The 25,572-nt window shown below is 45.4% G+C and overlaps 2 protein-coding genes across 4 annotated transcripts in view; one reads left to right on the plus strand and one right to left on the minus strand.

Annotated features, from left to right (window-relative positions):
• Positions 1–8,022, minus strand: part of ARIH2 (ariadne RBR E3 ubiquitin protein ligase 2) — a 31,550-nt gene extending 23,528 nt beyond the window's left edge. The window contains exons 1-2 of one of the 3 annotated variants that reach the window (XR_013927846.1): positions 7,876–8,022; positions 3,562–3,909 (exon numbers count right to left, since the gene is read on the minus strand). Coding sequence is in view for 1 of the 3 variants with exons in the window: in XM_080385666.1 (XP_080241792.1) it covers positions 3,562–3,810 (249 nt within the window). In the remaining 2 variants the exon portion in view is untranslated. The remainder of the gene's footprint in view (positions 1–3,561; positions 3,910–7,875) is intronic. The other 2 variants (XM_080385666.1, XM_080385667.1) reach the window with 2 other exon arrangements.
• Positions 8,023–8,082: 60 nt separating this feature from the next.
• On the plus strand, positions 8,083–19,060 carry SLC25A20 (solute carrier family 25 member 20). The gene is made up of 9 exons (XM_080385696.1): positions 8,083–8,510; positions 9,240–9,332; positions 11,330–11,457; positions 13,669–13,759; positions 14,745–14,862; positions 16,050–16,122; positions 16,699–16,808; positions 18,241–18,365; positions 18,917–19,060. Exons 1-9 carry the CDS (start codon positions 8,406–8,408, stop codon positions 18,977–18,979), a joined length of 906 nt encoding a protein of 301 aa, XP_080241822.1. The 5' UTR covers positions 8,083–8,405; the 3' UTR covers positions 18,980–19,060.
• Positions 19,061–25,572: the final 6,512 nt, after the last annotated feature.

Below are 25,572 nucleotides of genomic sequence, written 5' to 3' on the forward strand. Positions count from 1 at the left end.
AAAGATACTGGGTTTTATAATTATATCTGCTTTTTAAAAAGAACTGTTGTAAATTTCTTTGCTGGTCTGCAGGCAATACATGCCATTCTGCTTTCACGAGTGTTGTCCTTAAGCATCGAATGTTGGTGAAGTGACCTTTTGAGGAATTAAGTGATCTGCTTCAACTTACAGGCCTTTTGGTCAGAGAATCACAGTTCTGGATACTAGTCTGATATTTTCTTCTGGCATGTTTCAACAGAGATAGCCTGTCCTAATTTTAGTCAGGGTATTAACTGAACCCTCCACAAACAGACCTTGAGATTAATGGCAAGGAGCAAACATTTCCTCTTCTTTTTCTTGGAAAGCAAGGACCTACTCACAGTTCTTACAAAAACCAAAATGAGGAGGAACTTTTGGAGTACCGCTTACAAAGTCTCTCTAGCTGCCATATGGCAATGGGATAACCACCACTGTAGTTACAGGCCTGCCACACAGCACAGCTGGTTGTATCTACTGCTACCTTGTTTGTCCTAATTTTTCTATTCAGAATTCCCCATCTGATAAAAAGCAAGTCAGAAGAATTCAAGGTAAAAGCTTCCTATGACAGTAAGACAATACGAGGGCATACATCCACCTAACATGCTGGATTTCATGCTTTTATCAGACATAAATTTTTTATTGATTTTTGTCTCTAATTAGAGTAGAAAAAAACTCAAGCTTCTTGTTGAAGAGACTATCTTTTGGTGTTGCGTTCAAACTTTTAAACATATGCAGGGCGCTTGCACCTGACTTGGTGTTAGGCAGCCAATGCAAGGTTTGTTCAGTTGTCTGTTTAGCTTCAGTAGGACTGAGAACAAGGTCAGCTGTAACTCGTGGGGAATGAAAAAAGGTAGCCAAGAGGGTTCCCAAGGCAGATTACCCTTTACCTCAATGCTTTTAAGACAATAAGAATTCAACAATCAGCCTGAAATAGCTGAACAAAGGAGTTTAAAAAACAAATGTTGAGGGTTAATGAGCAGACAAATAATGGGCAAATAAAATCCTATTTATTTAGATTGCTATGTTAATAGCACAAATTGCAAGCACGAAGACATAAAGGCCTGAATACCTGTTTCTGGTCTTAAAGGTATGTAGACAGTATGTCACAGAGAAAAAACATGCTCAATACACCCCCCCAATTTCACCTTCAGAAAGTGAATCACCTAATGACAATATACAGTGCCAGAACATTCAAACACAGCTTTGAGCCCTTTTATTGCATTCATTTTTTCTTTGCTTTAGGGAATTGTATTAGTCTATTGATTTCTTGTGACAGCAAATTGTTCAGATACCATGTCATGCATTGCCTTCAACATTGTACCTCCTGAAGACAGTCTTAATTTACCATCATCTTTCCCTGTCAGGGGCAACCACTCTGCCTTCAATGAGTAATGCTGAAAAGCACTACATTACCACTAGCTATCACAAGGTAAAGGAGATAAAATCCACAAAGTGAACTAGTATGCTGCAAAAAGAACAATCACCACTATCCAAAACACCCTAAGAAATTATGAAAGGTAGCCTTCAAAAGAATAAAAAAGTTTGGAGCTCAAGCAAATTATAGGAAAGAAGTTCTTAGAAAAGTCTGCCCTTGTGTTCACTCATACTCATTAAGTCGATGGAAAATAATGGTTAACAGACAGTTCAACATGTTATATTCAATTTCCTTCTTTTCTATGTTTGCTAATTCACACAAATTCTTTCCAGTTCAGCTTGTCTCAGAAAAGTAACAAAATCACAAGTTTCCTTGGGGGAAGAGAGGGAAAGGAAGAAACAGTTGCTGGAGTATTATAAGAAAGTATGCCAGGAAACAAAAAGCACATGCTGCAGACACACAACAGATTTCCAAGAAAAGTACAATTCTTGCACCACTGTTCCTAGTGAACAGAGAGTTAATGTGGCACTTCAAGAGCTGAAGTCTTTGTGTGGCTTACAAGTTCACAGTTTTCCATATGTGCAGGTATATTCTTGATATAAAAGGAATCTAAACTGTTCTCTCCTTGGGTCATATTTGGGGTAAGATTCAAGCTAGCAGGTTGGTATTATCTGGGCAATTACAATATTTGCTCAATGAAACCTTCAGAATTCTTGGAAAATTTATTTTAGCTTTGGAAGCCTGATTTTAAAGACTAAATAAAACATTGCTTTGGTTAATTTAATTCAAGAGAACAATATGGCAAGGGTCACCTTTTTGAAGGCCAACAGTAAGGAGCTGAAAAGCCATTCTAAACCTTTACTTAATCGCTAAGAACCAAGAGCAACTGGCAGCTGGATCAAAAGTCCTGACCAACTATTCTCATTCGTTCTTACCTTTTGCCTCCCTTTTCTGACAATCTGTAGGGAACAGCAGGCATTCAGAGCTTGAACTGTACATTTTGAAGAAAATCACAGACACTAGTTTTGAAGTCGTGAGAAACTTAAAAACTTACAGTCAAGAAAGTAAAACTTCATTTTCTGCGGTGGTGAATGCTGGGAACAAGCACAACAGATGGCAGAATCAGCTAGAGATGTAGCAAGAAATATGGGTGCACTTTAGAGCCTATTTTTATAGGCTTCATATTTCTCAGGCTTTATGGTTACATGGTTTCTATAGGATGCTGACGTGCAAGTAAGGATCAAGAGATCCCTCACTTTTTTAAAATCAGGTTTGATTGAGATTGAACAGGAATCAAAACCTATCCAACACAACTTTTTTATATGCCCCTGTCACCTGTCCTGCTTTCAGGGGCTGTTCCAGAGAAGAACAAGCACTTCCAAAGTAGATGCATTGGTAATTTCAACCCAGTGTCAACATCTTGAGCTTAGAAAACTCTGCTCTCCTCTGACCTGCACTGGGACCCAAGCACACTGACAAGGCAGAGGGAACCTCCTCCTATCACTAGTCTGCACTACAGTAATCAGTTGCACAAAGAGAAAGAAAACTTCATGAAAGTCTTATTGAGCATAACACCACAGAGCTGACTCAGAGCACAACTCTTCTGTGATGAATTAGTCACAAGAGCTGGCAAGTTCATTGTACTTTAATTGCTGTCACTGCAACAGTAGGGTTAATACCTGACATGACAGCTGACCTATCTTTGAAAGTCTACGATTATTCTCTCAGAACCAACAAAGAAAGGTGTTTTTGTTAGAATTACAGAGTTTCAGCATGTCTTCCTATCTGTCAGTTATCTTCTCAAACACAGGTGTACTAATCTGCACCATTTATGATTTGGTTTGTTTCTTTTCTATATATCCTCTTTGCATTGTATTAATGCAAAGAGTTGTAACTCAGGAATTTTGGCCATGAAGCTCAGCTCTGTAAAAAAAATAATAATTGTAAGAATCAACATTCAGTAAGGAAGATTTCTCAGGCTCCAGAACCAGTATGCAGCAATTGTAAACCTTTGAGTCAGTTTTGAACCAGGAACCTGCAACAACATTCCTCCACCCCCCCCAACAGTAATACCACCACAGCTTTTATTTCAAACTGTATACTGAGCATTTGCCTTTTCAACCACAGACTTATTTTACACCTGTGTTAATGCAGAAACCTTTCCTCACCTTTAATGTGGCAGCCAAGCTGGCCATGTGTTCATTCAGAGTGCTCTCCGACTCCTTGTAAGTCAGGCAGGTGAACTGATATTCCTCTGGATCAAAGGCATCTGCTCCCTGCTGCTCCACGTCGTTAGCTACCCCATCATAATAATCCTCAATATCCCCAGGATCCTCATCCTCTTCCTCCTCCTCGCAATCAGGGTCATAATCCTCTTCATTGCTGTCAGAGCCCTGGCTGTTCATGTCCACGGACATCTTAATGCCCTGTTAAACTGCAGACCAGGAAAGCAATTGCAGCTTCTTTTTCTCCTCCAAACTTTTATCGTTCTTTTGATTTCATCTGAGCTCTGTCTCCTAAGGGGGGAAAAACATTTTTTTCTGTTGCCTAAGAAGTTGTAAGAGAGGCCATGTTAACATCACACAGGTGATCAAACAGCCAGGAATGGACCAACCCAATGGCCCAGCTAAAGAAGATTCTGCTGTGCAGGTCCCTGGATTCAACGCGACTCTTGCGCCTGCAAAGCCAAGGCTGCTCTCACAGGTGAGGTCTAAAACCTCAGAGACCAGCTTATTACATTGCACCCTAGCCCCCAGTATGGGCCCCAAGACAAAGTTTTGACATTTGGAAAGTGGCTGCATAACCTTCACTATAGATCTTTTCAGAGATACAACTAAATTCATAACTTTAAGATTCTACCAACAGCCTGAAGTGCTGCAGAAAAGCATCATATTCATTGCATCAACAGGAAAAAATACAAACCCCTTAACTATGACCATTGTAGCTAGAAAGGCAACCTGTGATACCCTGTACAATTCCATACTGCTCCAGATCCACAGGCATTAAATGGGACTTTGGAAAATAAGATAAGGAAACAGATCTCTCACATACACCCAATTCAACAGTCTTCGATACCATCTCAAAAGAACTGGTGAAATTAGTTAATCCCTTTAAATAGGTTCTACTGGATATAACGTGGCCTTACATCTGAGGTGGGAAATAAAACTCATTCTCTCATTTAGTTACCTTCTCAATATACACTTATTATCTTCTGAATGTAGAAATCTATGCTCAAGTGTTGACAGCACAAGAATCAGGACAGTCAACTTCTCTTTTATATTCTCACTGGTACTGGAAATTTCACATATTTGACTTATCTGAACTAGAAACCTTCTGCTTGTGTAACTAAACCACAGGAATTAGAGTTCCAAGAGGTCCAGCAGTAGAGCACATACAAACCTTGAATTATGGTCATCTCATATTTAGTTATAAATTTCCATTTACCTGAATTACTTAGGTTCAAGAGAGAATATGTTAAATACAAAAGGCTTAAAACAATGCTGCAACCAAATTTTACATACAAAATATATACATAAGACCAAAACTGTATTTTCCACAAGCAGCAGGAGGTATTGTGGTTTTCATACATGTTTGCATTTTGCATTACTATGTTGTTAGCTCTGTTACTCAAATATATTCCCATAGTATCACAATTTGTAGCTGCTGGGGAAACCATAAGCGAGCTTTGAGAATCTTTACTTTAGAGCACAGGAAATTTCAAACATAAATTTTCATTTTTTTTCCTCAACACGTTTGTTTTCTGTTTCCAGTAACCTGACCAGGCAGCACAGAATAACCAGGAAGAGATGTAATGTACAATTAATTTGAGGGGCTGCAGTCATTTCAGCAGATACAAATCTCCAGTGAGAGAGGATGAAGGCTAGCAGCTAATTATATTATCCCCGAATTCTGGTCTCCATCCCTTTCATTTGCCTCTTGATTCCTTAGCTATCCACAACATAAGTAGCACACAAATACCTTATAGCATGGCTTCCCATAGAACTTCAGAGGAGCAGAGGCACCGTCTCTCCATATTGGAAGGAGACAGGTGTGAAATTTGATTTGACACATGCAAAGCAAACATACGTTGTCCCTCCCACTACCCTGCTTAGAGCTAATGATTCAGTTCTGGGCTTAATCTGTATCAACACTGACCTCTTGCATGAAAGTAGTAATGGATCTCTACCTGTTAAACCTTATGTTAAAGGACTAACTTACTTGAGAATCCAAACCCACTGTGAGCATTCCTACACAGATATCAATAGCCCAGCACGCAACAGCTTTGTTCAGCCAACCTCTGAGCATCACAAAGCCTGAGCAAGTCTCACCAGTCAGGAAACGTCTCAAACTCACTCAGATCATCCCATGTGCTAGAGACAGAAAAAAATCCCAAAACACTAGGTCCATTTGTAATCTCAACACATAGCGTGTCCCATCCAAGCAATGAGATGTTTACAGGTATCTAAGTAGAATAACAGGCCTACCCGCTACCTCAGCAGTTACACACCAGTCACTGGGGAAGAGTGCCACTAACACATTTATCTGAACAAACAGAAGAACTGTTTGCACGGGTAAATGGGATATATCAAGCAGAAAACAGTCTGCAGACTGGACGACTTTTGTGACTCCTGTCACAATGTCCTAGGAAAGAACTCACCTCCAGCATAAATGAATGTCACACGGACATGTGTGAAGAGAGGAAGGCTAAGGCACAAGCTCTGTGGACAAAGCAAAGCAGGGTACTAGGAGAACAAGGAACAGAACTCACCTCACCTAACGCTCAGCCTAACGCTGATCAAATCACAAGCTCTCTGAATACAAATTAAGACACAGCTAATATTTGATAGCACTAGTTTTTAAGACAAAGACGTTAAGCTCAAAAAAGAGGGTCAAAAAAGCAAAGAGCGTTTAGATTAAATAATTACTGCAATCCCCCCAAATCAGTGTAAAAATTTAAACCATATTTAGATTGCTTTCCTACCCACCTTCATCCAAGATACTCCCTCATCTTCACTAACATGATTTAATACCCTCTCTTCCTCCAGCCTCCTTGCAGGAACTTGTAAACACACCCACCCCTACACCCCACTGCCTATCAGCTCCAACAGAGATGCCCACTTGCTGACTCCTGCTTTGCAACACAATTCTTCTTGGCAAGGTCTTTTGAAACAAAAGGTCTTCAAATATGCCACCATCGGTTTCTCTCCGACTCCACTACCATCAGACACAATACATTACGCGATCCCACCTCATATCTTGTCCCACTACATCATTCCTTTCTGATTCTTTGCCCTCTGCATCCACCTCTGTGGGATTTTCCTAAGTCTTTTGGAGGATGCTCCTCTTCTTTTTCTGTTGATATTTCACAGCTATTTGTGATGGCTTTTTCTTCCTTCACCTCTTTATTGTTAATTCCTTAAGTGCAACTCCTCAAGTCTGCCCCTCCTGAACTACTTATCCATGTAAACTTTAAATGGGCTAACACTCTCTCTTTCCTCTGGAACAATCTACAATCTCAACTCCACGCTGGCTATCAATGTTAATCACACCTTTGTCCACGTTACTCAAACCTTTAATTCATGGATCATCCCCAATTGCTTCTTCAGACATGCAGCTTTGCTGTTTCCTTCTCCATTGAGTTTTTAGACAGGATTTTTTCATCCCAAGAGTGAAAAACTAGAACATCCCCCATTCTTTTCACCACAGATGACTCTGCAGAGACCTCCTTGCAGCCCTATCACACATCCCCCGTGAACATGCATGCTCTCCTCCCACCTCCCAGGCTTTGTTCATACTATCACGACTGCCTGGTCCTTCCCAACTCATCTAACCCATTTCATTCCTGTCTTTTTTAAATCTATCATCACTTTAAACAAGTTATTTTACATATACCTACACAAGCCTTCCTTCCATGGTACCTGGTCTTGAGCAGAAATGGACCCAGACCATTTAAATTACCTCGGGTTCATTTCTTTTGTAACACGTGCCAGACTAAATCCTGTACTCGCCCGCACCGACAGAACACTGCGTACTTGTAGGAGGAAAGCCCAGGAAAACTGGGAGAGAAGGAAGCTGTGGAGGAAGAGCCGGAAGGGCAGCGGGGCGAGGAGGGAGCCCCAGCACAGCTCACTCGCAGCCTGTGCCCACCGCCGGCCTGAGAGCTCACGGGCTGCGGCTTCTCCCCGGGGCAGCCCCAGCTCGGCCCCGGGGCGGAGCGGAGCGCTGCCGGGCGCTAAACCGAGCCGAAGCTACGGGCAAGCGGCACCGCGTCCCTCACGTCGGGCTCGCCCCACCCCAGGCCCTACCGCGCCGCCCGGGCCCCCGCCGCCTCCCGCTGAGGGACGCGGGCGCGGCAGGCGGCGGTGCTCACCGGGCGCCCCCGGCTCCCCCGCACCGCGGCGCAGGCCGCTCCACCGGGAGCCCACCAGGAGGCCCCCGCCGCCTCACGCCCGCCGCAGCGCAGTCCAGCTCCCCGCACTTACCGGGCGCCGCGGAGCGCGGCCGGGCGGCGGGCAGGGGAGGCAGGGAGCGGCGCTCCGGGCTCCTCCTGCCGGGCCGCCACTGCCTGCACGCCGGAAGCACCGGCCTCCGCGGGACGTCACTTCCGCCGGGCGGGGCCGAGCCTCCGCTGGCCCGGACCACTGTGCTGGGCCGGGGGGTGTTACAGCGGAACCACGGGGGAGGGCAGGGGGAGATGGGGCCGGCGGCAGTGTCCGCCCCAGGCTGCCGGCTCAGCGCCCTCAGGATCCGCCGGCAGCCCAGCGGCCCGGCCTCGGCCGGTGTCGGCCCTCAATGACAGCACCCGGAGCCGCAGCGGGGAAACAGCCAGCCACCGCCCCCGCACCGCCGCGGGCAGCGGCCGCCACTATCCCGGCCTGCCCCGCGCTCGCCTCCCCCCGTGTCCCGGCGTGCCGCGCGGCCCGGCACTGGGGTAAAGGTCGCGGGGCGGAGGGGGCGGCACTGGCTCGGCGGGGACGCAGCACCCTGGCCCCGTTCTTCACCTGCTGCCGCCATGGCGGAGCAGCCGCAGCCCATCAGCCCCGTGAAGAACTTCTTTGCCGGCGGCTTCGGAGGCGTCTGCCTGGTGTTTGTGGGGCACCCGCTAGACACCATTAAGGTGAGGCGGGACGGGGGGGCGGCCGGGACCCGGGGCCGTGCGTCCCGGGGTAGGCGCGGGAGGACTACGCTTCCCAGCGAGCACTGCGCGGGGCTGGCGCGGCCGCCCGGCGGGCGCTGCGGAGGACTACGCGTCCCGGCGGGCGCTGAGGGAGGGCGAGGCTTCCCGGCGTGCACCGCGGCGGGGTGGCACGGGGCGTCCCGGCGTGCACCGCGGGGCAGGCCGGCCGTGCGGTGGGGCGCCCTCTGCTGGTCTGGCGGCACTGCGGCCCGCTCGGCGGCCCGCCGGTTTGTAGCACAAACGGGAGGAGCGGCCGTGTGGCGGGCGCTGGGAGGAGCTGGGAGCCTGTCTCAGGCCCGGGAGAGCCCGGGGGTGACCCTGGGACGGACGGACACCCCCGCACACACTCCACTTCCCCTAGGGTCCCCCCGATCCCCCCGTCACGTGAGGAAGCTGTGTAGTGACACGGGACCAGCTCTCTGGTGCTGAGGTGGGGTTCTTATCCTGGGGTCACCCCAGCAGTTAATTGAATGCATTAACTAGTGAATACACCAAAAATTCAATCCCTTTTCTTCCGCAAAGGGTGACGGTGATGTGTATCTCTCTACCAACATCATAAAGTCCAGTCACAAAACTCACTCCATAATTGTCATACAGAGGTTTTTCTCTGAATCAAAGTTTAGATGGCAATATGTAATAAAATAATGTTTTCCTATCCTGTTTTACTAGGTCAGACTGCAAACGCAGCCTAAGCCACAGCCCGGTCAGCCTCCACTCTATTCTGGGACCTTTGACTGCTTCAGAAAGACTCTCATTGGAGAGGTACTGCGTTAGCATGTCATCTCCGATGCTGCCAAAAATATCAGTTGTTCCTGTACGTCCCAGGAATGGAATCATGGGGGAATGTTGCCCTGGAGACTATACAATTCTTGGGTTATCCGTTGAATTGATTATAATTAAAATTTTTAAGGAGGTTACCAGACTTGGAGAATACTTAGCATCTGCGTGCTCCAGGTGCATGTGTCTTTGTTTTGTTAAGAAATGCTTTTGGTTCAGAATAATGTGATATTAATATCTGAACTTAACGACTGGAGTGAATGTTGGCAGTTGTTTGCTGGCTTTGTTGTTGTAGCCAGTGGAATCTTGCTGTCTTTGGTATTTGGAGTTGACTCTGGAAATCCTAAAATAGACAATGACTTTTGTTGATATGGGTAGTGCTTTTACTTCTGTAAAGTGTATCTTTACAGAAAATCTTTACATTGCATCTTTACATCTTCTATAATGTGTTATGCCATATACAAGAAGGCAGAGGAGCATTAATTGATTTTTTTTCTTCCTGCTTTTTTTTTTTTTTTGAGAATAGAGGGTCAGTTATAACAGTTTTGTTCAGTCTTCTTCAGAATGTGGACGCTGGTTTTCACTTCTGAATTAGCCGTATCATGTGATTGAACTGTAGTCTGTTCTGTTTTTCGAAAGGCACACAGTCTTGGTTTAAAAGCCTGAAGTGACATAGAATCCAGTTTTCTGCTTCATGAGTTTTCCCAGCAGCTGTTTACCATTTGGAAACAATGGCTATAAAGCCCAACTTTTTGTTTACTAGTCTGAAGTCTAATTTCTGACCACTGGATCTTGTTAGGTAACTCTGTTAAATGAAAGATCTGCCTCATACCTGAAATCTACTTTCATTACGGTACTAACACATTGTTATATAACCGAAGTAAATCTTGCTTCTCTGGTCTCTCCCACAAAGTGCCGAAATGCTTTGCTAGCTCTGAATCCCTTGCAGTTTTTAACACCCATGCTGAAGCATGGACGTCAGAGCTGAACCATAATAATAGCCTTGTGATGTGAAGTTCAAAAGTAATGCTGCCTTTCTACTCCTACTCAATACTCATCAGCTTCTACAAGGAAAAGCATTAAATCTCTCTGTCAAGGCCTTTTGTTTCCTGCTGCTCATGGGAAGGTTGATCAGGAGTGTCTGATCTTTGTCAGCCAGATACAATTTCATTACAGAGTCAGTTGTGCCTGTAAGCACGCAGACACATATTGGGATACACAGATTATTGGGGGGGGGGGGGGGTAGAGAAATGAGCAGGCAGACCAGCAAATCTTTAATTTTTGCATCTGGCCTTTAACTGGAAAGGTAACGCTTTTATTAGAAAAAGTTCTGTTCAAAGGCAAGATAAATGAAACAAATGCTGCTGCTGAGGTCTGCATTAGAATTTTTCCGTGTGTGTAGTCTGATGAAGGGAAACATCAGGAACATAAAGTTGTATGGTGAAAAAGTTTTGAACTTAGGGAAGAAAATAAAAAATAATTTGCTCTTGAACTTGTTCCAAATTAAGTTTGTGCGAGGAGTGAAGTAGTTCAAGTCAGTCTCCCTGGCTCTTTATCTAAAGAGTGAATTTGGTTCAGCATTCTCAGGCTCAGCGTCAGGATTTTATACTGATATGTTTGATGACTTTTATTAATAAAGCACATGTGCATTTTTGTATGTACCTTTTGACATCTATCTGGACTATTATTCAGGTGGCTTTTAACTTCCTTATTCTTGAGATGTGAGTGCAGGATGCCCAGTATGGGAACAGAAGGGTATAAGTGGTGCTGTGTTTTCCAGGAAGGATAGCTTTCCTCTGCAACAGGCCCTGAGCCTCAGCTAAATGTGTATAATTGCAAATGAACCACAGACCCCATTATTCTTATGATTAATTTGACTGTCTCACTGATACTATCCTGTATTGTAGCCTTTTGCTTCTCAGTAAGTTGAAGTGTGTGCAAAGTCTATTGAAAACGAAGTAATTGTGCAATGTTTCCTGCAGGGAGTCCGAGGCTTATACAGAGGAATGGCAGCACCTATTATCGGAGTGACACCCATGTTTGCTGTGTGCTTCTTTGGATTTGGCTTGGGAAAAAGACTCCAACAGAGAAAACCTGATGACGTTTTGACGTGAGTTTCTGAGTTAATTGGACAGTTGGGAAAGGCACCCTAAGGCTCTTGCAGCCTGCTGTATTGTTGCACACTGAGTTGTGGTGTAAATTTGTCTCTTCTCCTAGGTTATAAATATAGTTCTAAAAAAATAAAACACTTGTGTTTTAATGTTTCTGGAAGCGTGGGACTGATAGCACAGGCTAAAAACGGAGAGTGTGTGGGCAGGTGCTATGCAATTCCCTTTCTACGCAAGAAAGAGCCATTAAGGAACAATTCTGTTTTGGATGAGTACGGTGTGAAATATATAATGATTGCCTGCCAACAGTCTCGCTATTAACAGAAACTATGGGAGAAATATGTTCATGGTCAAGCAGTCTTGACAACATTCACAGTCATGATTCTCTTTTCTCTGTTATTTGTGACTCTTGCTGTGTTCTTATGTTAGGATATAAGAGTAGCCATAGAAATGTTTTATTATTAATTTCTGAAAAGAGATGGTTATGAGCAACCCTTCTCTCAGGTATGTCTAGCCTGAAAGAGAGATGGGAAGCTAAGAAAACTTTGTGTGGCTTTCTACAAGCTAACTTATGCATGAAGAAAGCCCCCCTACCTGTAAAGTACTCCCTTCTTTGCTGGGTTGTGATTTATAGCTCTATAGGAATGGAACTGTGGCTTAGTGACTTTTTATTTGATTATTTGTGCAATACTTAGGAACTGTGTCAGAAAACAGGAGTCCATTTGTGTTGAGCCAAGCATGGTGGGGTGGGGGTGTGTGGTTTTTGTTGGAGTCTTGCCTGCACAGGGGTCTTACCTGGGTGGTGTGAGTGCAGCTGGCTCTGCAGCACCAGTCATGGCTGTAAGATGGAGCGGGGTCCCCCTCTCGGGTTGCTCAGAGGGAGGCAGTGCTGAGATGCTGGGGCACTGCTAACTTACCCTGTGCTGCCGTGGCAATATCCTCAAGCAGACAAGGCTGCAGGGTGAGACCAGGGGAACAGTAGGGAGTGGGGAATACAAGGAAACGTATGGGCTGTGGGCTTATTTCCAGCAGCCTAATCGCCTTATGTTTTATATACATCATACCAAATCGAAGTTTTAAGGAGCAGGCTGGAGAAGGGCAGCGTAGGTTTTTGAGTCTTTATGTAGAACTCCTCTCAAGCAGAGCAGTGGGAAAGAAAGAACAAATACATGGTGGAACTGTCATTCTGCCCAGCTGTGCTGTACTGGGGGTGCAGACTTGACACAGTAAGATATACTGTGCTTGGGACATGAGGCTCAAAAATGAAGGTCAGACTCCTAGCACCATGGTTCTGTGCCTAGAGGCAGACAGGATGGCAGTGGTTCTCCATGCCAATTTTGAAAGGAAGGAGATGGAGAGAAACCTGGGATGCCTTTTCTATCTTTGCTGGGGCTGAATAATCCCAAGGTGAGCTGGAAAACTCAAAGCTTACTTTGAGCAGGACGCGCATGTAGAGCCGTGAGGGAAGTCTGAATGGTCTGGAAGATTTAGAGGGCGTTTAAGAGTAAAGAAAGGTGTGAGAATTGGAAAACCTGAATAGAATGCCATCTTCTGGGGAAGTGGGGAGAAGCAGGAGGCATGGAATTTAGTTGGATTGAGATGTTAGGTCATTTTACTAGGGAACGTAGCAGGAGGCTGGACATAAAGATAAGTTTGTGCTGGAGAAACTCAGCCTGCTTAAGGGATTTCTGTCATAGAGACTTTGCCACATGAAAGCACATGCAGATTGTGTGGGATGATGGCAGGTTGGTAGGACAGACTTGATGATGGCAGAGGCTGAACAAGTGAAGGACTGAGAGGTTGCACAAAGGAGGCTCCTGGCTGCACAAGCAGGAATACACATGGGAGCTGTGGCCCCTGAGAAGTGTGGGAGGCTAGAGGAGAGAGCGAGACTGTTGGGAATAAAAAAGAACGGGAAATGCTGTAGAAGAAAAATGCGAGTACAAGGAATACAAGCAAATACAATGGATGTGAAGAGCTGAGTTATGGTTGCTGTGGGAACCAGTGCGCTTTGAATCCTAGAGTTCTTAAATGTTTAGCTCTAATTATGCATTGATGAGGCACTTCTGCACTCGTCAAAAGCAGGCCATGCATTTCTAGTTCCACTGCCAACCTTGTGTAGAACAGCACAATCTGGTGATACAGGGATCTTTCTGCCCTTTGTTTCCTATGTACTATGTTGTGTTAGGGTCTCTTCTGTTTCCTCGGGGCAGATATCCTCAGCTGTTTGCTGCTGGCATGTTGTCGGGTGTGTTCACAACTGTAATCATGGCTCCAGGAGAGAGAATCAAGTGCCTTTTACAGGTAAGGCATTGGGTGGTGGTGATGGGAATTTAATCTTAGGGGTCTTGTCTTTCCATACCAGGAACTTCTTTGGTTAGTGTATTTACTCTGTTCTGTTTTTTGACAGGACTGAGGCAACTGTCATTTAATGCAACTGTGTCACGAAGAAGCATTATACAAACTCACCATGACAGTATAAGTACATACAGCATTCGCTGCTCTTTTCGTTTTAGAGAGCGCAAGCCTTAGACTATCTGGCATTACATGAGGCATTGGTGGATGCTTAAGTCCACTGCAAAGTATGAAAAAGTCCAGTTTTTCAGAATGATTTTTTTCCCAAAAAAAAAAAAAAAGTGCAAAACTACTAGATCATAAGACTCTTTCTAGTGTAAAGTTTTTGTTACCTTGACGGGTTCCCAATACGTAACTAAGGATTACATTTCAAAATACATTAAATAGCTTTCTAGTGTTTAGGTGGCTGTTATCTCTACACCTCCTCCAGGGTTTTTAAAGTATTGTTGGAAAACATGAACCTGAACAAACAAAAATACCGTCTTCAGCAAAGATGGGAAGCTTTGCTTATTTCAGGCTATGTTGAACTCCGTTATTATGGTGGTGGGTGGTCACATGTTTGTCCTGACAGACATGATATCATGGAAGCTTTTATACAGATGCAAATTGTTTGAATTTTACTAAACTATTTGAAGGCTATTTTTGTCAATGCACATGTAGAATTACCTAACTGACTTCGGTTGTTTCAAATTTGCACTGTGGAAAAATAAGGGAGAATCTAGCCTCTGCCTGGAACAGTAAACATATCCTCAGCTTGAACATGAGAGAGCTGCTTGAGGAAGTGACATGGGTTTCCTATGCAGGAGCGTCTGAGGAATGAGTATGTGCTCCTTCCTCTCTGGAAACATGCACGTGGCTTTCTAACTGTTAGCTGAAAGATTGTTCACCAGCCAGAAACCTTCACTAGTCAGAAACTATCACTTTAATCCTTCAGATCCAGGCAGCTACAGGTGAAACGAAATACAGTGGCTCTTTGGACTGTGCAAAACAGCTGTACCGCGAGGCTGGAATTCGTGGCGTGTACAAGGGGACAGTGCTAACCCTCATGAGAGGTGAGTGATGGAGATGTTCTGATGCTGCTTCTGTGTGGGGTACTCTAAGATAAGAAGCCTGACATAATATCACAGGTCTCACTGCCCCTTTAGCCAATTGGAGATGCTGTGTCACACTTTTTTTGCCGTCTGCAGAGCTACTGCAGTGCCTCAAAGGGACTGAGAAATAAACATGAGATCTCAGTGACTGAGGAAGAGATTAGATGACAAAGATCAGAGGGATATAGGAAGTAATTAAGATCTGAAAAGCCAAGAGGAATGAGAGACTTCAGGAGAGAAGCAGAGAGAGCAAAGAGAAAAGAAAAATACAGAAGTGGGCTTTTATTAAATGGTTTTTTTTCCCTTGGGAAAAGGATTATGAGACTGTTGCTGTATAATGCTGACTGCTTTAAAAGATATGATTGCAGCAGTTCTGATTTCTACCTGCTTGAATGTGGGTTATTTTGGACTGGGATGCCATGACCGCTCTCACAACACCACCACCAAAGTAGTTGTGCCAGACACAGAATCCTGTACGTGTTTTGCTACTTTCTCCTTTGAAAAGCATTAGATTGTTCCCTGTACTGGGGCATTTTTTTTCCAAGGCTAAGCTGAAATTTCTGTATTTTGATATCTCCATTGAGGAATTTGTTGTATCCTCTGCTTCTCATACAAGTGTAGCAGCTAGCAATATAACTCTGGCAGTGTCCCTGGCCAGAGGCTGGTTCTCCAGTTCAGGCATAAGCTAAGAATGGGCTGTGGGAGTACCTTAAAAAAAAACCAAACCAGACCCATCAACTGCAAAAAAAAAAAAATTCCAAAAATACAGTCATTAGAACAAATAGTGTGCAAAACTTTTGCAGTTCCTGAACTGCTCTGATCTGTTATGAAGTAATTAAGAAAGCGTAGAGCTGTCTCATTGTTAGCTTAATGGCTAGCAGGCAGGTTATAGTCTGATTTGAAAGGCTGCTGACAGATGTGCTTAAGAAAAGATATTTTCCCAGTTCTTGCCTTTAGCACCTGCTCTCCTTGGGAAAGTTCAGGCTCCTCTGTCTAAAGTAACAGCAGATTTTATTTTGTTTGTAGAGGATGTTCAGAAAAGGAATCTGGATGTACTTAGTGGTGTTGCTGAGCTGGCATGGGGCTGCTGTGCCTCTAGGCTTCGTTTCATTTCCCACTACTCACAGTCTTTGTTGTTTACACACTAGATGTCCCAGCCAGTGGAATGTACTTCATGACGTATGAATGGCTGAAGAACATTCTGACCCCTGAGGGAAAGAGGTTAGTGAAATCTCACAGTCATCATTTTCTGGACTTCCCAGATGCTGCCGATTAATCTCCCCAGTTACGAAGAGTTTTAGAGCAGTACCATCGAAACAAACTTAAAATAAAAGGCTGCTCATCTTGTGAGTTGAGCTGTTTTGGTCTGGTGTTTACTGGCAAATAAAATAGTATTCTGAGTTTCTCTCAGATTCTAGCCTTGGACCTTACTAGCCAAGTAAGGAATACTTGAAATAAGTCTCTCACTTTCACCCCGTGTATGGTCAGAGAGCTGGCTTTTGTTTGGTTTTTGGTTTTGTTTCCCCCCCCCAAGTATCTGTATGTGTGCTGTTGAATGAAAAGATTTGAACCTTTAGGGTGAAGTTAGTACGTTTTAGCCACAGGGCTCTAATTCTTGGAAATCTTTCTCAGATACTGCACTCTGTGTCTGCAGCATTGTGTTGCTTCCTGGCTGTCAGCCAGGCTGCCTCTTTGATTGTCACCTTTGTCAAAACAGATGAGTTTTTACCCCTTTTTTTTTTTTTTTTTTTCCCTCTCCTTCCTTCTCTCTCCCACCCCACCCCAATTCTGCCACAGTGTGAGTGACCTCAGTGTGCCTAGGATTCTCTTTGCTGGGGGCCTGGCTGGGATCTTCAACTGGGCAGTTGCCATTCCACCAGATGTGCTGAAATCCCGTTTCCAGACTGGTGAGTTGCATCCCAGCTTGTCACAGCCACACTCAGTGCAGTGCTCCTGGGAATGGCTGGGCAGCAATGGAAGATGCCGTCTGACCATGGCATCTGGGAGGTAGCACATCTTGAGCACTGCTTGCCACCAGGACATGAAAACCCCAAGTGTGTTCCTAGCATTTCTAGTTGGTTTCCTTGCAAGTTTGTGGCCAATCAGATTGCACTTCTCTGTTCCTGCCTCCCTGCTAATAGAGCGATCCTGATTTGAGATGCTTGTTTTAAAACTGAAGTGTAGAAGTCATAATAATAGAACTGCTTGTTGTGGCTGATTTATGACAAATGTCATTCTTTGAGAGGTTTTGTTATTTCACTTCAGATGCAGTTGTATTAATTGTAGCCTGTGCTATCTGAAATTTATAGTAACTGGGTGTGCCCTGCTGAGAGCATTGTTTTTAGACCAGCACCTCTGCTCTTAAGTATCTGTGGACTAATTATAGTGAGGATGGCCACAAGCCTTGCACTTCAGCAAAGTTTAACAGGTTTTTTATTGCTTTATCTAAGAGTCCTAGTCAATGAATATTTTTGTTAAGGCTTTCTGTAGTCTGTCTGTGGACTCAGCTCTCCACTGGACAGTAACCTTTTTTTCTTGAGTCACAAATCATGATAATCTAGTGCAGGAAACTTTTTTTTTTTTTTTTTTTTCCTTCTTCTCTGAATAAAGGCTGCTGTGGTTGTTTGATATACCAGCGGCTGAGTGTGAAATACATTACAGCTTTGCATCCTTGTTCCACTAAGCCAATCCCCAATGCTGCTGTGTAGGTCATGTGGGTTAATGGTGGTTCTGTTTAACTGGGTTGGTTTGTGGAGTACTTCCCAGAAACGTGTCAGGAGAAGGAAGAACTCACTCTTTGAATAGAGTAACTTTTTAAAACACCTCAGCAAGTCTGTGTAACATCAGCAAATGAAAAGCACAGGCTGTTTCAATGAAGTCTATTGCTGCCCTTGGCTGGGGCGTATGATCGGATCATTATCTGTTTTTTTATTACAAACCAGCTACATCAATTTTACGACCTTCCTATCTCCTGATTGCAGCTCTTGTGAGAGCTGTGATCAGCAGTGCAAGTAAGCAAGACTTCCAACTCTGACAAAAGTTATTCTCCTTTCTTTCCTGCCCCCCAGTGAGTCGATGATGTAAATTCTTCGTGGTGATGGTGAGCACCTACCTTCTGTTTACTGAGTGTTTAGTAAGGTGTCCTTTTTGTTTGCTTGCTTTTTGCTGAAATAGGTAATTTTCCTAAGCAGATGTTGTCACAACAAACAATGCTTGGGTTCTGGTGGTACCTAGATGGTATAGCAATATGAACCTGTTGAAAATCCTGGGCTGTTACATATGCCACATCCTTCAGCACTTGTGACTGCTACATGTCTTAGTGTGTTGTATTCCTTTCAGCTCCTCCAGGAAAATACCCGAATGGCTTTAGAGATGTGCTGAGAGAACTTATCAGAGAAGAAGGAGTTGCATCTCTGTATAAGGGCTTCACAGCTGTAATGATCAGGGCATTTCCCGCTAATGCGGTAAGTAAATTGTGATTCCAGATGGGTTTTTGGGGCTTGGCCACTCACAGTGAATGTTTGCAGTCTGTAGAGGAGATGACCAGCTGCTTACTGTTGTACCATTTCAGTGAGAGATTCTTATCACTGCAGATACGTTATTTTTTTTTTAATAGCTGTTGGTGTCCATATTCTAAAAATGTACCTTAATCTAGGAGGAACACCAACTAAACCTTCCTTCAATGCTCTGCATTTTGCATAAAAGCCCTTTGTTGACTTTCTCTGATAGTCTTTCTCTACTGATTGTACATCCACCAGTAGAAGACAGAAAGTGGGGGGTAAGTTTGGACTAGCTTCCCTTTCACTAAATAGTGAGCCTAACGGAGTAGAAGTTCTGCCTTTGTGTGGAGGGATACAGTAGAATTCTTGCCTCTGATCCAAGACTTTTTTTTTGTGTGTGTTCTCTTCCTCTTTCCACATCAGCCATGTCAGGTGTTTACAGTGCTGCATTTCAAAAACTTTGTTTGGAATAGGTTTTTTGAATCCTTATTTGTTCTGTATGTTCTCTTTTCCAGGCATGTTTTCTTGGGTTTGAAGTTGCTATGAAGTTTCTTAACTGGATTGCACCAGGTCTATGAAGACTAGGAAGTCTAGAAATTAGAGAGGAGAAGGAAGAGAGTGCAAGTCTGCCTCAAAGGAATAAATGAATGATCACTTGACGTTTCAGGAATGATTGCTTGCCTAATACCTTTTTGCCTTCCTCACATTCTTTAGGTGGTGCTATGTGCCATTCAGAAATGTAAGCTGTAGCTCTGAAACAGAGTTGATGAGCTCTTAGAGGTGATACACCTGTCTTCTGAGCCAATGGACCACAGCAGTAATGCTGCTAACTGACAGCTGTTGCTATTACACACACTACCTTAAGTACTTCCTCATGGAAGAAGGAGACACTTCTTAAAATGTAGTTCTTTATTTACTGAAGAAACATGTAGCTATTCATGCTGAAAAACTTCCTTAAAATAATTGTTTGGCTGTGTGCGCTTTACTCTCAGGGCATAAGTTAGCAGCTGCACATACTAGTATCTACAAGCAATTGTCAGATAACGTTCTCATCTCTGAGTTTTTTAGTTGTGGGTGTTTCGATGTTGACAGCGGTTTTAATCTTATATGCATGTAATGCAGCAAATGCAGAACTAAGCAGGGGAGGCCAGAGCTACGCTTCAGTGAGTTGAGGAGTATTACAGATACCGTGCTGGATCTTGCACGCTGATCTTTCCTGTGGAGCTAGGAGGGAAAATTAATTATGCTTAAGATTTGTACTAAACTTTACTGAGGCAGCCGGTGGGGAAATGTGTTTGATCAACCTGAACTTTTCTCTGAAATCCCTTTCTGTCCCACTGAAGATATCCCAAATGTGATTTCAAAAAAAGAACGGCATGGTTCATCACAACCCACGATATACTTAATTCATCAGCTGCTGTGTGCTGGGATTCAATCCCTGACATGGACCTGAGAAAAATTAACAGCACTTCCAAGAACTCAGTTTCTCTGACACAAAAGGGATACATGAAGGGGGCACTGGCTCTGCAGTCTTGTCTAACTTAATTCTTGCTCTTGTCCCTTGGCTTTCTCTTAATATTATTCAACATAATCACATTTTAATTTGAGAAATTACTAATGCTAAGAAGCAAGAAGCAGCTGTAATTTCTTCTGGTTTTGATGCAGTGTTATTGGAACTCAATAAAGCTAGCTGCTGCTTGGCTAGAATGTGTGCTTCAGTTCATTTATGTTTTGCACGGTTAGTTTTACAATTCTTGATTTTGAGGTGTGATTGGGAAATAAGTTGTGCCATGCTGTCTTTAATTGTTAACCCATTGCCTTTTAGCTTTTGGATTTCTGTCATGAGCTGTGGAAATGAATGTTCTGCACTTGATGTGTGTCATACAAGTCCTGTTAGGCGTTGTAGTTGCAGACACAGCTTCTTAAGTATGAAGCCAGACACTAATGCATCTTGCTTGTGGAAGGTATTTTATGTTTTCCAGGGGGAGGCCCGGACACAGATATAGGAGAGTTTAGGGAAAGCATCTGTCCTGATGGCCCGCAGGAAAGGAGGCCGAGCGTTTGTCTGGCACGGTCTGTTGGCCTCTACCATAAGGACACAGTTCACCTTGGCTTTCCACCGGCACGGTCAGCCCTGATAACTTTCCACCCAGTGCTGCTGCAGGAACCTGGAATCCCACTTTTCTTCCCAATTCTTTGGGAAGACCAGAAGAGAACCTGCCTTCCCTGGAGTCCACCTCTTGTGTTTTACGGTGTGTGGGTGTGAAACCAATGGGGTAGCTGCTGGTGTGGAAAAAATCTCAGTCACTTGGAGCTGCCCCCATGTTCTCACTGCTGCTGTACCCACCACAGACCTTCCCCATTCCTTACTGGTTAGGAACCTGCTGCTGCTCCTGCCTTTCAAAGTCCCTGCTACTATGGATGAATGAAATACTTAAAGCATGAACGCTGAGTTAATACTGGTTCAGAGAAGTGGTGATTAAAGGACATTAACCTCTCAAGTGGTTTTAAACACAATTCTAGGTTTACTGGGGCTAAACCCAAGGTAGTATCAAGAGGACCAAGCCTGCTTTCGTGGCTGTGTGCTGCCTAGCCACCAATGCTGTCCTGTACTGCTTTGGTTCCCCAGCCGCTCTGGGCACCCTTCTGACTTCTGTGCTGGGGCTGTGATGCCTAGAAGCAACTTTCAGCTTTAAGAAGTGTTACAAAGCTGGGTTTTTTTCCCTTCTGTTTTACTTATGTGTTCCAGAAATACTGAGGCTTCTTGGGAGGGACAGATGTCCATGTTCCTTCTCAAAATTCCTGACGCTGATGCTTAATGCTGCCTATTCGAGCTGCCCTGTCAGATCCGTCCTGTTGAGCTGCTAATCTCACAGGGAGCTAGGAACAACTGAAGCATAATTCTGCCTGAGCGCTGTTCTGGCTCGGTTCATGATGCAGCTGCCCAGCAGATGGCTGCCTGGGGCTGTCAGCAGGATGGACGAACCTGCAGGTCCAAAGGCAAGGTCAGCGGCAAGGAAGCCAGCACAGCAGCTGCCACGGGCAGGCCGCTGCCTCCGCTTGTGGCAGCCGCAACTTTCCGATCTGGGCTGCAAAAGCTCTGCAGCTCTGTCAGGGCAGACAGGCAGCTGGAAGGCAGGAGCCTTTTTCCCCCATCCGTCCTGCTGCGGAAGGCTGTGGCCCTCCCAGGCTCGGTGACGAGCTGCGTGCTGCAGTTAGTGCTCCTTCCCAGCCCAGTCCTATCAGTCTGGAGCGCTGCAGACTGCGGAAAACACACTTGGAAACTGAATCGGGGACTAGTAACGCCCTCGATTCAGTTGCTGGGATTAAGAGCACAGCTCCTCCATTTGGGCACGAGGAGCCTTCCCCCAGTCTGTGTGCTGGCCTCTACCTCAGTGCTCCAGCACTTGCCTTGGCTGTGCTGTCACCGGCTCGGGCTCTGTGGCCTTAGGCAACACTTGCTCTGAAAGACTAAAATATTCCCTACGCTCTCCAATACTTCAGTTGTTAACTAGTTATTTTAAACTATCTTCCTTCTGCCAAATTATCCCTCTTACTACTTTTTTTTTTTAAAAGCATTTCAGATCCTTTTTCCAGTTTCAATTATCCTAATTATATTCTCCCCAGTCTCAAGGTTTTGCAGAGCTTTGTATTTTGCATGTTAAAATTCTGGCTGTTTAACACGCTTGACTTCATTCGGTGCTTTTGGATAACTAAAATATGGAAGAAGGCAATCGGGAACGAGGGGCTGCTTGCTGACAGCAGTGGTGGGAGGAGAGGAGCTTTGGGGAGGCTGATCAGACACATCTGCTTGTTTGTTCAAAAACTGAAACCCAGGCACCCTGGAAATGATTAAAAAGCTGCTCATGTCTCTCAAGATTCTGCCATACAAAAATTGCCAAATCCTTGCCCTGATGTGTGCAGCCTCAGAATGAGAGAGGGATTTTAACACAGGTATGGTTTCCTGCATGCTGAGGACTCTCTTGCTTTCAGAAGCCCAGATTTGCATTCAAATGTTATTTTCTGATTGTCTGGCTTCTTGGACAGGTGGGAATTCAGGTAGTGCATATACAGACTAATGGCACACAGCAGCAGCTGGTAAACCGTGTCTCTGTACAAGCAAAGGATACTGATGACACTTGTCTTTATGCTCCTTGTGTTGATAGTGTATCGTTTTGCTATATCAAAATCAGTATAGTTTTCCACAAGATTCTCGTGCTGTGCATCTTTCTGGCCCGTTCTGCTTTGATGTAAGTGATTTTTCCCGTGGTGATTCAAGATGCCTGGAAGTATTCCAGAAGTAATCCATGGTACATAAATCTTATGTGCTTGCATTTCAAATCTTCCGTGCCTGCGTTTCTCTGGCCATTGTGTGCAAGTGGCTTTTGTGTACACTCAGCATTGCTATATTGACAGAAAAGTCCTTGGAATACCCCTGACAAGTCACTCTTGATAAATTTGACTAATGAAAGGAAGCTGCCTGTGGGAGAATTACTACAGACTCTCCCGTTTGCAAAGGATGTGGCACAGTACATCTTACAAATGGTAAGTAATGTGAAAAGGGTGCATTTACTCATATTTCTCGCAGTACAAGACATACAGTGTGTCCAGTGAAGATATCAAGCAATATTTAAAATAAAAATACTTCTATATTGTGTACAATTAAGCTATACAGGTGGTTGCCACAGAACGCAAAGTGCTTTACAAAAATCATGGAAGAACAGTTCATTGAGAACTACTGAAAACTGATACAGCTACAAAGTCTTGCACAAGAAGTTCCAGAATTGCATGTTGATAGCAACCAGGCGAGTGTGCTAGGGAAGTCACACCGAGTGTAGTATTTCTTGTGTTCTTTCCGTAAGCATCTGCTGCTGGCCGCTCTCAGGCGGAAGAATAGGCAGACCTCTCATCTGATCTTAGATACAGATACGCCAGTTTGGCTGTATTTTTTTCTTATGATATGATGGGCAAAACCCTGACTAATTCTACGAGGTCTGCACACAGGGGGACAGGTTGGCCATGCACCTTCTTACCTTCTCAATAATTGCGTACCCTAGGACACAGCACCCGTTACAGCTTTGCGCATGCCCGATTGGCCCCCAATGGTTCGATTTCCCATTTTTACATTGTTCTCACTATCTGCTGCCTCTTGGGTAAGAGGACTCCTACGCCAATACCCTGATTGTGCAGGTGAGGGACCAGCCTTTTGCACAGCCTAAGAAACGTGGCTTTCACCACCATACAGTTCACAGAGGAGCGGAGGCTGGAAGGCAGTTCTGGAGATGGTCCAGTTCAGCTGCCCTGCTCAAAGTAGGGTCCACTTCTCCAGGCTGCCCAGGACTCTGTCCAGGTGGGTTTTTAATATCTCCAAGGGCAGAAGCTCCACAGTCTCTCTGGGCAACCTGCTCCAGTGTGCAATCATCTTCATGGCAAAACAAGTTCTCTCTTTTGTTTAAGTGGAATTTCCTGTATTTCAATTTGTATCCTGTCACTGGACCCCACTGAGAAGAGTCTGGTTCCATCTCCTTCTAAACTCCCTCCCATCAGATATCCATACACATTTGTAAGATCCTCCAGGAGCCTTCTCCAGGACGAACAGTTCCAGCTCTCTTGGCCTCCTCATATTGCAGATGCTTCAGTCCCTTCATCAACCTTGTGGTGCTTCACTGGACTACTCCAGCATGTCGATGTCTCTCTTGTACGGGGGAGCCCAGAACTGGACCCAGCACTCCTGGTGCAGCCTCACCAGAGCTGAGTGGGGGGAAGGATCATCTCCCTTGGCCTGCTAGCAACACTCCCTCCAAAGCAGCCCAGCAGGCTGGTAGCCGCCTTTGCCACAAGGTTATGGCCCATGCTACACCTTTTTTCCACCAGAACTCTCATGGCCATTGCTGCAAAGCTGCTTCCCAGCTGGTCGCCCTTCCAGCATGCGCTGGTGCATTGGGTTGGTGCTCCCCAGGAGCAGGATTTTGTCCTTTGCTTTGACAAATGTGATTCCTGTTGGTCTAGCTCTCCAGCCTGTTGAGGGCTCTTGGAACGGTGGCACAGCCCTCTGGTGTACCAACCACTCCTCCTGGCTTGGTATCATCTGAAAACTTGCGAGGGAGTGCTCCGTCTCATCCTCCAGGGCGTTAATGAAGATGTTACACAGTCGTGGCTCCACATGGCCCTGGGGCACACCACCAGTGACTGGCCTCATCACTAGTCACCTGGGCTTCATGTGGCTGATCCCAACCCTTGCAGCTCAGCCACCTTTTGGTCCACTGACCTAACCTGTGCTCCATCAGCTAGCCCAGGGCACGGCACGGGAGGTGGCACTGAAAGCCTTGGCGAAGCCAAGATAAACCAGTTCCACTGCCTGCCCTCACCCGCTGAGCCTGTCCTCTCACCACTGAAGACTTTCCTGCTGGGCTCTAGGGGCCTGGGACTGCTGAGGCAACTGTAAAAGAAATACCTCAGGAAATGGTGGCTGGCATTTTGGAGCTGTCCTCGAGCAAGTGATCTTTCACTGTGGCCAGAGCCGTCCCCTCTGGTGGCTCGCAGACCCTGGGGCAGGAACACAGCTCACGTGTGCGGTGTGGGACTGTCCTCCTCATGGCATCTCGCCTCCGACCGTGACGCATGACCACGCTGCTGGCTTCTACAGGCCATGGGCAGAAATGCCTGCTGAGTCAGTGGCACGAAGCCACGTACGCTGCGGCTCCGTGCTGGTGCCATGGGGTGTGCTCCGCACTGAAGAGCTTCAGTCGCGCTGCTCAGCTGTCCCCGTTTGAAAACAGGCCCAGCCGCCCTGGCAGCTGTCTGCAGGGACTTTTGCTCCTGACCCAGAGGATGGCAGAGAGATGCCTGCCTTGTAGCCAGGGGCTTTCCAGGGGGGAGGGCTGTGGGGATTGCTGGGATTCCTGCCTCCTCCCTGCTCTCCAGGATGCGTTTTGGGGGCTCCCACCATGGGTGGCTGTGCTCATTCATAACGGTGGGCTCATCGCCTGCCTGGCAGCCGCGGCCATGGACATGGCTTTGTCTTGTTTTACACCCCACTTTGCCTTTCTGCCCGGCAGACCCTGCCCCGAGAAAGTCACCCAGCGAAGGAGAGGGAACAGGCTGCCTGATGCTGGATGCTTGAAATGGAAAACTGTTTCTAGTTTAGGGAGATTTGTGTACAAAACTGAGG

This window comes from Falco punctatus, assembly GCF_963210335.1.
Source record: "Falco punctatus genome assembly, chromosome: 4".
Classification (NCBI taxonomy): domain Eukaryota; kingdom Metazoa; phylum Chordata; class Aves; order Falconiformes; family Falconidae; genus Falco; species Falco punctatus.